Source organism: Ovis aries, chromosome 7 (genome assembly GCF_016772045.2).
Source record: "Ovis aries strain OAR_USU_Benz2616 breed Rambouillet chromosome 7, ARS-UI_Ramb_v3.0, whole genome shotgun sequence".
NCBI classification, from domain to species: domain Eukaryota; kingdom Metazoa; phylum Chordata; class Mammalia; order Artiodactyla; family Bovidae; genus Ovis; species Ovis aries.
Genome location: NC_056060.1, coordinates 49240887 through 49252926, shown reverse-complemented (window position 1 = coordinate 49252926; position 12040 = coordinate 49240887). Strand labels below are relative to the sequence as shown.

The 12040-nt window shown below is 41.1% G+C and overlaps 1 protein-coding gene across 3 annotated transcripts in view; it reads right to left on the bottom strand.

The window, feature by feature from the left end:
* MYO1E (myosin IE) overlaps positions 1-12040 on the bottom strand; it is a 214992-nt gene that overhangs the window by 80754 nt on the left and 122198 nt on the right. For all 3 annotated transcript variants that reach the window (XM_004010559.5, XM_060417853.1, XM_042252380.2), the window contains 2 exons: positions 7434-7521; positions 3257-3346 (listed from right to left, as the gene is read on the bottom strand). In XM_004010559.5, coding sequence (XP_004010608.1) covers positions 3257-3346; positions 7434-7521 — 178 coding nt within the window. The remainder of the gene's footprint in view (positions 1-3256; positions 3347-7433; positions 7522-12040) is intronic.

The following is a 12040-nucleotide window of genomic DNA, read 5'->3' as shown; positions in this document are numbered from 1 at the left end:
CTCTTTCCTCTCCCTCTCCCAAAAATAAACCCCCAGACAAACATTCCGAGGCAGCAGACGTAGAGGACCACAAACGACTGCCCTCCCGAACCACAGTGGTTCACGGCAAAGCCTGCTCAACAAGACCCCTCGTGCCTCCTTCCGTGGCCATCCTTCTCCATCCTTCCCTTCGGGCATGTTCTGCAGGGAATAATTCAGTGTCCATTTGCGTCCGACCCCACCACACCACCCCATTTCCTATCAATCTGGGGAGAGGGATGAAACAAAACAGGATGTCAAAGCCACAAAGGGCAGATTTGGTCAACGGCAAACTCTCAAGTCCTTTTGTTAATGGTTCACAACCTTGGCTGCCCACTAGAAAGATCCTGGGAGATCCTCTAAGAAATACTGCCCAATGCCATTCCAGGCAAGTAAAGCAGCTGCTAGGGCCTGGCACCCAGACACAAGCGGCTGTGAGGCCTGGCTGGCTTGTGTTTCTGACTGCGCTGGATTGCCACCGCCGCATGCGCCGCTCTCCTGCTATCTTCACCGCCGCATGCGCCGCTCTCCTGCTATCTTCACCGCCGCATGCGCCGCTCTCCTGCTATCTTCACCGCCGCATGCGCCGCTCTCCTGCTATCTTCACCGCCGCATGCGCCGCTCTCCTGCTATCTTCACCGCCGCATGCGCCGCTCTCCTGCTATCGTCACCGCTGCACGCGCTGCTCTCCTGTTGCGATGCGAGGACTTCTCATTGCACTGACTTCTCCTGGTGGGGAGCACAGGCCCTAGGGTGTGTGGACTTCAGTGGCTGTGGCCCCCGAGCTGTAGAGCTCACGCTCAGGAGTTGCGGTACATGGGCTCAGTTGCTCCGCAGCATGTGAGACCTTCCCAGATCTAGGACCAACCCATGTCCCCTGCACTGGCAGGTGGATTCTTAACCATCGGACCACCAGGGAAGTCCACCTGGGTGTTTTTCATATGTGGCCAAGTTTGAGAATCACTACTCTAATGTAATGGGAATGCTTATGCACAACTCAAAATTGTAATTTAAAGAGCAAAAATCCATAATGAGAGATCAAAAAGTTCAGTTTTGTTGTAAGCAGCCTGAGGGAAGGAGGAAACTATATAAATAGAGGATACGATATTTTAATTCATAAATGAAAAGAAACCTCAGTTCTTAGTAATGTTTTACTTCTTAAATTAGGTACTGGGTACCTCAACGTTCACTGTTTTATTTTAAAATAGTGTTTGAAATATTTCATAATACAGTTCTTGAAACTTGAAAAGATTTGTAAGTGGAAACAGATGAATTTTGATGATTCCCACTGCAAGTCCATTTGAAGTAAAATTACCCATAATCCCACCCTGAAGCACTTCTACCTCCTCCTACTAATCACTATTATAGTATATTCAAACATCGATCTGCAGATACCTTAATTATGCTTTATATAAATGTGCATTTTAAAATAAAAATGGGACCATATTATAGATATTGTCCTATAACCTTTTCAAAAAATTAATATATTACGCATATCTTTCAAAATAAATTACTATTAACAGGGAACATGGATATTCTAACCTAAAAGTATTTTGGGTCAAAGACCAGGAGCATTTTAAACTTTGATAAGAACTGCCAAATTGCTCTCCTGGGAGAAGATGTCAGTCTTTAACTAATAGTGTCTTCCTCCTTAATGTTTCACCATCTGAGAGACCGAAAATGACATATGGTTTTAATTTACATTTCTCTCATTACTGATGAGCACATCTTTTGATGCCCCATCAGATTCTGCTGCGTGTACGCCCGTGTGCATATGTGTGTATCTGTGTGTGTGTATCCGTGTGTGTATGTGTGTACTACCTTTCTGTACGCTTTTCCCACCATTCCATCAGGGTTGTATGAAATTCTGTTATCAGAAAAATAATAAATTCTGGGTATTTTTGCTTTTCTTTATAAAAACTGACTGCTATAGCCTTCTTGTCCAAAGACAAAAGAATAATTTATATTGGAAATATCAAGGGAAATATTGATTTGGTTACTCTTCTGCTCCGTAAGGAAGGCAAAAGAAGGAAGTTAGGTAGCTAGAGAGTTAAATTTGCTCAAATCCTTATAAAAGGCAGATTGAGATTGACAATCAGGGAAGAAAAGATCCAGTGAAAATTTCATTCACATCTTCTTTCCTGTTTCATTACCTAGAAACTTCAAAATAACATAGCCCTGGCATTGAACAGAAAAACTAGAGAAGAACAAATGAGTAATAGTTCAAATAGTATTAAACAGTGAGGAAAGTAAGGGCAGTTCTGACAGATAAAACTCACCAGGGAGCTTAACAATTACTCCATGAAAACTGAGTAAGAATTCTCTTGGAAATAGAAGCTTCCTTCTAAAACAGAAGGATAAAAAAGAAATTGCTTTTCTCCAAAATTCTCACTTATTTATTTTAAAATGGAACAGAATCCACATCACAGATGGTTCCCTAAGTGCTTTACTGCCAGACATAATCTATGGTTGAGATAAGATACAAAATCTACATAAATCAAAGCTACTGAGCAAACATTCACTTCTCTGTAAACGTGGCTTTTTGTCAAAGGGAATATATTCATATTCATCCTTGCCAGCTTTCCAGTTCACCCCCTCGGGAGACACTCAGACAGAAAAACGTCTAACTAGGCATTCAAGGCATTCAGCTGATGTTTTCATTACTTTTGGTAAGCAGGCCAGTTAGGAGCACCATGTAGGCTCAGGTCAGTCACTCTGGCATGTCATTATGTTACAAGAACACGTGAAACACACACACACAAAGCCAAGAGGGGCAGGGTAAGCAGTCAGCCCCTTCTGGCCGACAGACAGGAAGAAGTTTCTCTCTAAGGTGCCGGATCAAAGTTCCCCTCCAGGGTCCACAGAGCTACGAAGCAAAACAAGGTGACAAGACCTGGGTCCTTCAGTTGGGAAAGAAGGCCTTTTCTCTAGTGCCCAAAGCAAAGAAACTTCTCCAAGACCAAAGCTGACACTTCCACTTTCCTTAGGAAGGCAACTTAAGTTGAGAACTAGCTTCAGATATTATCTTATTTATATCCCCAAGGCTCAAAAAGGACTTGAGTCAAAGGGTGAATTGAAGCTGGACAGTTCACAACTAGAGAAAAGTTTTTAAAAAGCTCAAAAAGGCAACCTCCTGATAATGTGTGAAAAACCCGTTTCCCTGGGGACACAGAACTTAAATCAGGAATGTCAACAACACCAATCAGGTGGCACTCTCTATCACAGGAAAGAAACTCACAAATCGGCTGGAGTTGTTGTTCCGGACTGTCTTGGCATTCCCGAAGGCCTCCAGCAGCGGGTTGGACTGCAGGATGATGTCCTTGACGTGCTGTTACAGCAGAAAGACCGAAGTTAGGACGATGTGAACACCTACCCGGCAGTGAAAGGCCAGACTTGCCCGAGGACCTGGCTCCTGAATACGGTCAGGGTGGGAGGACTCAAATCCCAGTCCCTGGGATTTCCGGAGGATTTACTCTTTCCTCTCAACAGACCTGGCCCTGTTGGTGTGGTCGTGTCTTCCAGCTCCCCTGGCTTGATGCAGGATTCCCTGCAGCCAGGGGGCCACCACAAATCAGGATCTATGAATGTTCCCAGATTGGGTTTCCAGATTGGATGGTGCAGCTTTATCCTGTGCCCCCTGGTATATCGGGGAACATAAGAAGAAGGGGTCTCTCCTTGTCTTCTGATCAGATTCTTAATCATCACTACTCCTGTTCTACTCAACTTCTGTCCCCACCTATCGCATCCCCCTCTTCACTGCAAATGAGAGTTACCTTGAGGGAAATGAAATAGTTTCTCCTCCCCTAACAACATTACAGACACACAGACCTGTGCTTCCCAAATTTTCATGTGCCTGAATCACCTAGAAATCGCGTTAAAATGCAAATACTGACTCAGTAGGTCTGAGGTGGGGCCCAAGAGTCCACGTTTCTAGCCCTGATGTTCCTGGTGTTGCTGGTTTTGTCTGTACAGAGCCCCATTTGAGCAACAAGGATCAACACTGGATTGGGTGGAACAATTCCTGGCCTATTGGAGGGGAAGAATTTGGTTTTCATATACCCCAATTCAGTGTCAGACTGAAAAGTACAAAACACCCCATGGGCAAGACAGCTCAACAGATACGAGTTGATGTTGGAGAAGGTTTTGAACCAGTGAGTCATTCCTTGTACTTCTAATTATTCACATGCTATGGTTAAACATGTTCCAGAAATAACAAGTCTTTGGCTTGTGCTCTTTAGCTACTGACTAATTTCAAGCCAAGAGTCCTGTATCATTGTCCTCACAGGAAAACAGGAAGAGAAAAATCAACATTAAACGTCTACAGTCGGGCCACTAGGTCATTGTCCATAGCAAATCAGACGAGATGAAGGCACTAACCACTAATTGACTCTGCAACAGCCAAAGTGCTTCTCTGGCACCCCCTGAACATTCTGAAGGGCAATGAGAACTGGAATTCCATCCACTGGGCACATGTCATTAGCAATGGGCACAGAGAGCAAATTATGGGTGGTTCCTCCACGGAATCCATTTCAGAGTTTAGAAAGGTATTTCTAAGCAGCCTATTTTCCTTTAAAAAACTCATGGATTTATATGAAATTTGCTTTTGTTTGTAAAATAATTTTGACTTTGTGGGTCTTTGTTAATCTTTTGCACTTGTTGTTTGCTGGCCAAACATCCCTACACCATTCATCAACACTGCACTTTCTTGTAGGGACAGAAAAAAAGAAAAGCTCGTCTTTCCCTCTTTAATTACTGACTTTTAAACTGAAAACCTTTTGCATGTATCCACCTATCTATTCATCCATCTATCCATCCATCCACTATCAAGATGGCCAACAGAATTTTGTGGCATGTGGTAAGCATACAGGGGGGAAAAAGAGCAAATTAAAAGAGCAGCCCACACACAAAAAGAGTATCCTGGATTTCTTGCTCCAGGTCCATCTTCTAGAGACAGGGTATGGTCACACAAACGGAGGAAAACATATGGACTGGACCACATCAATTTAAGTCATAGAGTTGTACTCGCTGTCCAACATGGAAGCTGCTGAGCCCATGCAACATGGCCAATCCCAACTGTGATATGCTGTAAGTGGAGAGCACACACTGGAGTCCAAAGATTTAGGATGCAAAAGAATGTAGAGTATCTCATCAATTCATTAGTAATTATAGGCTGAAATAGTATTGGGGATATAGTGGGTTAACTGAAATATATATTTTAAAAGTTAATTTTATTTGCTTTTCACTTTTTCATGTGACTACTCAAAAATTTAAAATTATGCATGTGACACCCACCATCTTTCTATTGGACGGTGTTGCTCTAGATTTTCCTTTCATTCAGTAAAGGAGGCTGCTCTAAGACCTTTCTACTCTACATAAGGAATACTGGCCTCTGCCTGAAGCATTCTGATCCCCCAGGACAGAATGGAACACTATTGATTTAGTAGACAAAGCCATAGAAGGGAATTTCGATGTGTCTTTTTAAAGTCTGACTATGGCAATAACATCATATTAAATGATTCCAACTAAAAAATTAATCTTCAGGGTGAAATCTACCTTGGATCATGACTTCTAATTAAAAAAAAAGTTCCCAGAGGTCTGTGCAAGTGATGAGCACTGTGAGTTCGGGCAGCTCCTGTTGACCTTAGCCTTCATCACCATCACCCGCTGCCCTCTGGGGACAGGCTTCCCCAGTCCTGCTTATGCTGCTTTCACTACCACAGTGAGTAAACTAAAGACAGGCGAGGCTGCATCTGCCCCTTTCTTCATGCCGTCCTCTTGAATCTGCCCCTTCTGTGCCACACTGTGTGTTAGTTGATCAGTCGTGTCCGACTCTTTGCGACCCCATGGTCTGTCCATGGAATTCACTGGTAAGAATACTGGAGTGGGTTGCCATTCCCTTCTCCAGGGGCTCTTCCCAACACAGGGATCAGATCCGGGTCTCCTGCATTGCAGGCAGATTCTTTGCTGTCTAAGCTACAAGGGAAGCCCATCCTTTTCTTTATCCCTCTCCTGTGTCCTCATTCTTCTGGGTTTCCCCCCTTCTCCTAATGTTTTCCGTTAATACTCTAATCCTTCTTTCTTTTTTTCCTTTCTGTATTTTAAAATGTTTGCAAATTTTTTAAATGGGAGATGAATTGACATGGTTCAAAAATCAAACGTTCACAGCCACTCTCACTTTCTGAGATGGTCAGCATGCTGCCTATGGAGTATATATCTTTCTAAATAAATCCACCTCTTACCTATCAATAAAATAAAAAATAAAAAGTTCACAAGGGTCTACATGGAGAAATGCCTCTCCCCTAGTCTCCCAGGTTCCTCCTGGAGAAATCACTATTATCGATTTCATGTGTATCTCCCCGGAGCTATGTTATACGTATCTAAACAAATGTTTTATAAATACATGCTCTTTTTTCTTCAAATGGTAGCACATTATATACAACATTCAGAGCTTTGCTTTTCGAAATTCATGATATATCTTGGAGATCAATCCTTATCAGTACATGAAGCTTCATTTTTATGGTTGCATAATATTCTAGTCTATTATGAACCACAAATTATTTCCTGTCACCAACTGATGAACATTTGTTTCTAGTCTTCTCCATCATCAAAAAATGCCACATCAAAGAACTTTATACATGTATCATTTTACATACATTTCAAGACACCTAAATGATAAATTCTCCCAAGCAGAACTGATGAGTCAAGGGTGTTTGCTTATAGGTTTGAAAAACTTTGCTGACATGTCCTCCACAGAAGTGTACTAGTTCATGTTCCCACTAGTAACGTGTGAGAGGGCCAATGCCCCTATATTTTTAACAACAGAGTGTTTAAACACTAGGAAAAATTTGTTATTCTGACAGCTAAGAAACAGTTTTCAATGTAGTTTTAATTTGCATTTCTCTTACTATCTTGGGAGTGAGCATATTTTCATGTTCTGAGTGAATGAAAGTCGCTTAGTCGAGTCTGACTCTTTGCAACCCCATGGACTATACAGTCCGTGGAATTCTCCAGTCCAGAATACTGGAGTAGACAGCCTTTCCCTTCTCTAGGGGATCTTTCCAACCCAGGGACTGAACCCAGGTCTCCCGCATTGCAGGTGGATGCTTTACCAGGTGAGCCACAAGGGAAGCCACGTGTTATATGAGTCATTTATATTTCCTTTTCTATGAGATGGTTTTTATGCCCTGTGTTTATTTTCCTTTGGGATTTGTAACCTTCTCCTAGACTGTATACAATATTAATTATACAGTAGGCATCTCCATCTCATAATATGCTGTTTCTCTGCAGATTTCAAATTTCTTGGTTATAAAACCAGTGTCTTCTCTGTGGAAGAGAAAACCGTTTTCAAACAGCAAACGGAGCCTTGTCCTCCGGCCCAGCACCAAGTCTCAAAATGGGCCACAGCATTAACTCACCTGGACTTTGGGGCCTCCCCCAGACACCCTGGAGATGTAACTCATGATGTATTTGGCAGCCACTGTCTTTCCAGCACCACTTTCACCACTAAAGAAAGAAAGACAAAAAGACTCACCTATGAAGTGGCTCATGACCAGCTCCCTCTCCCCTGAAAAGACTCCCACTCCCAAACAAAACTGAAGAAGAAAACTGGTAAAAAGGAACTCGGTTAAAAAAAAAATCACAGAACTGGTTGAGACTAAATCACAACCAGTGATTTAATCACAGTTAAATCACAGCAGGATCAGGTTACCTCTGTGACTTGTATGATCACTATTAACATGGTGTGTGGGCTGGGGGCCTGATAATCACCACTGTGATGGGAGAGACCGTCCAGCATTCTAAATGCCCAATAATAGAAGACATGATTAGGAAGTTACAGAACATCAGAAGGATAGACTACACAGATTACAACTGACAGCAAGACTGTAAACATGGGGGGGTTGGGGGGCGGGAATGAAGCACATAAAGTAATGTTATGTGAAGTAAATCAGATTCAAATTATATGTGAAAAACTGTGAAGGAAAAAATCACATTAAAAAAACAAAAAAGCCTAGAACTAGAACCACAAAAGATTAGCAGAGGTTTGGTAAAGGAAAAGATACCCTGGGAGCCTTCTTTCAGCTCATTATTTTCTACACTTTTAGTAATCATGTATTTCTTCTTAATTAAAAACGAAAAAAAAGTAGATATGCTCAGGTTTCAAACCATGTGCCATGAACTGAGAACTGATGCAAGCAACTTTATTTTCAAGTTCTAAAATTAAATGATGAGGTAATATTAATCACATCCTGCATAACAAAGACTGCTTCCGCTTGGTGGCCTTACTGCATGGGGAAAGCCTTTTGTTAGCACCATAGAGTCAGATCTTCAAAAACCCCATTTCTTCCTTCAAAATCCCCTTGAATTGATGACAACCTCAATTCAAAACAAGCTTAAGTCAGTCAGATTTCTCATCTCTCTACAGGTGGCCTTTGTGTTAGCATGACAGAATTAATTAGAGGAAAAACTCTGTATTGTGTAAAATAATGATGAAATTTAGTATGAAAAATTGAGGGTGCTGTGAGTTCAAATGACATTTTTTGTGTTTGAATTTCTTTGGACTAATATATGTTTAATTAGAGAGATTATGGGAAAGAATGAGAGAACCATCCTCTGTGAGGCCCTCTAAAGGTCTAACTCCATCAACAAACTCATTCAGCATCCTAATATTCAGTTCCTGACTTCCAGGTCACATGAATACGGAAACCAAACTGATATTTCATAAGATATGGCGGCAAGTAGAAAGCCAGTGAGCCTGGGATGCTGTGTCACGCTGATCACAGAAGCCATGCTTACTCACAGGCACAAGTAGGTATAATAAATATTTCAGTGCCATGAGGAAGTTATCTGTTCAAATGGCCCACGTGATCAGAAGATTTATACCCCAGATCCAAGGTCAAAACATGCACTCTCACTCATTTGAAGCATAGGTTTTATCAACAATGAAACGCCATTTTATAATGTTGTAAATAACGTGAACATTTAAGAATACTGGAAAGTCCAAGAGTACAATGGTACCACCAGCCTACCCACATCTCATGTCTCCTGCATCAGCAGGTGGCTCTTTACCACCAGCGCCCCCTGGGAAGCTCATATAATATCACACAGACATCAAAAACGAACAGAAAACTACGTGTTAATGTTGAGTGGCAACACAAGCAGAAGACACTACCTGTGACAGTCTACAACTATGCAGAAATAATGTATGGACAGGAACCACAACAAAACAAGGCGAAAAGTAGTTCTGACTTGTTGGGCAGCTACTTTCTGGGTAACTCTTGTTTCTTTTGATGTAATTTCTCTTAATGTTTAAAGTTTTAGAAGAAGCAATTAACCACATATTTCATATTTTTAAAAACAGCATTTCCAGAAAAAGTGAGATTATACATCACAATGATAATCAACAAGATTAATTTCTTTAGATTATTTCTATGTCACAAGTGAAAGTGAAGTCGCTCAGCCGTGTCCGACTCTTTTCGACCCCATAGACTGTAGCCTATCAGGCTCCTCCGTCCATGGGATTTTCCAGGCAAGAGTGCTGGAGTGGATTGCCATTTCCTTCTCCAGAGGATCTTCCCGACCCAGGAATCGAACCCAGGTTCTATGTCACATGGAAATGGCATACCACTCCAGTACTCTTGTCTGGGAAATCCCGTGGACGGAGGAGCCCGGTAGGCTACAGTCCATGGGGTCGCAAAGAGTCGGACACGACTGAGCGACTTCGCTATTCATTATGTCACAAGTAAACAACTTTCATATTTAGAATTCCTTAGAGAAAGCTGTGTGTATGTGAAAGAGAAAAGAAAAAAAAATCCTATTAAAATTCCTGTACACTTTCATACAGTGATGCCCCCACTCTTTCTCTGGCTAATACTGTGATTAGACATAAAATACTTTGTATCTTTTTTGAAAGGGAAAAAAAAGGAAGAATAATGAAAGTGACTCGTTTCATATAATAAGTAGGCCGGGCACAATAATAGAACATCTACATTCTCAGTAACTGTGATATTTTTCAGAAGATTTAAAATAATTAGTCTGGCTGAACACTGATCGGAATTTCCATTTCTTGGTTTCAATTTACAGACCCATAAAAAGAAATTTTATTGATCAGAGGCCAGTACTTTGCTCAGAATATGGTATAAGAATGGAATGTTACATAATTACTTGAAGCTTACAATATATATATAACGGTAATTATGTTGTCCCTTTGAGAGAAAAAACTTTCTTTCCCTGGACTAAAAACCCACATTAAAAGAATGTGAAAGTATCAGATTATATAGCATACCTGAAATTATCTGCTTTGCATCTCACAACAATGAGAGCAATTTGCTCTGCTTATGATTATAAGCAACCTTTCTTAATTGCCTTCATTGGACTTTCAAAGTGGACCAAAAAATACTCTAGAAGTGTAGTGCTTTAAACTTAGAAAAATGCCCCAGTGGTCCCTAAGTCCAGCAGCCTACCACAGTCCTCAAAGTACTTAAAGAAGGGCCCATGTCTGGTCTGTCTTCAGACCTGCTGAATCCTAGTCTCCACGGACAGGGCCTAGAAATAATTTCTAACGAACCCCCTAGTTCTTATATTGCTGGCTGGGAATCCACTAAACAAATGTAAAACAAAGTCAAGACAGACTTCACAGGAAACATCAATTCAAAGAGGAAATAATGTAATGTTACCGTGTGCATTCAATATAGAAATGGAAACATTTGCTAAAGTATCAAAGAGATGGAAAGAATGTTCAGGGTGAGGGGGGACTATTTACAATGATATACTAATAATTGGATTCAGAGACTATATTGCTATTCTTAGACTGAAAGTTATTCTTCGCTTAATAATGAATGGTGTTTTCAATTCACTTCAACTGATTTTAACAAATTTAAAAATATCTCAGCCTTATTTTGAGGGGAGACATCTCATAGAATAAGTAGTCACCCATTCTATCTCCCCCCTTGCTAGTCTCAAAAAATTTCTTCTGGTTCTTACCACACTAGCTTTTGTTCCCTTATAACTGTTCAAGTTAAAGTAACTGAAATGTTGCTCTGCCAACTTTACATGTACTTGCACTTTATAAAGGATAAAAATTTTAAACAGAAATCGTATGTGCATTTGTTTACCCAGCAAGCACTAAATGCCTCCTCATGCTAAGGGCTGGCTGGGGCTGGAATGAGATGGGTCTCCTGGAATGAGAGGAGCCTACTGCACCAGGGGAGGTCAAATGTACTGATGCTGTGGTAACACCATGGAGATACGGGTACAGTTTTAGGGATTTTTGAGTACGTGTTAGGAAAAGATTCCTAAAGAAATTGATAAGCTAAGTCATGTCACACTACTTACATCTCAAGTTAGCCGGGGAGGGGAGGGACTGAGGGAGGATGTGCGAGTAGGCACGCATTAGAGGGTGACATTCCTGTCTAGAATGAACGGCTGATAAGATGATGGAGTTACGAAAATCCCCACTGGGTCCTACTTTCTTAGACCTGACTTTATGTGTGTGTGTGTGTGTGTGTGTGTGTGTGTGTGTGTACACATATACATATTATTATTAAACTTGATTCCTATTTCAGAAGGTATAATCCAAGGGTAAAAAACACAGCGATAGTTAAAATTTTTTTTTGTAATTCTAGAGTTATAAAGGATAGACATATTAGTGACTAAAAGAATCCGGAAGATGAGAAATAACACAAGTTCCAAAGGAGATTAGAAAGTAAAGTAGAATGTCGCAGTTTTAGTTTGCCTATCTGAAGGTTTCCAGAGCTGGAGAGAAAGGGGTGATGATGGTCTGTCATCGCCTGTGGTAACACTGAAAAATATAAGCCTCAAGTACATACAATGGCTGAATGCATAAAATACAAAATCAAGCAGAAATGACTGAGAAAATGATAAAAACTCATTAACATCATGAGGACAAATAAGACTGATTTCTTCCAAATCAATTAGAACCGTCAAGCAGACAAAATTATCACCTTCTGCCAAGAAAATGGCCCAGGGCAATGCTCATCTTGGCCCAGGCCTGATGCAATAGGAA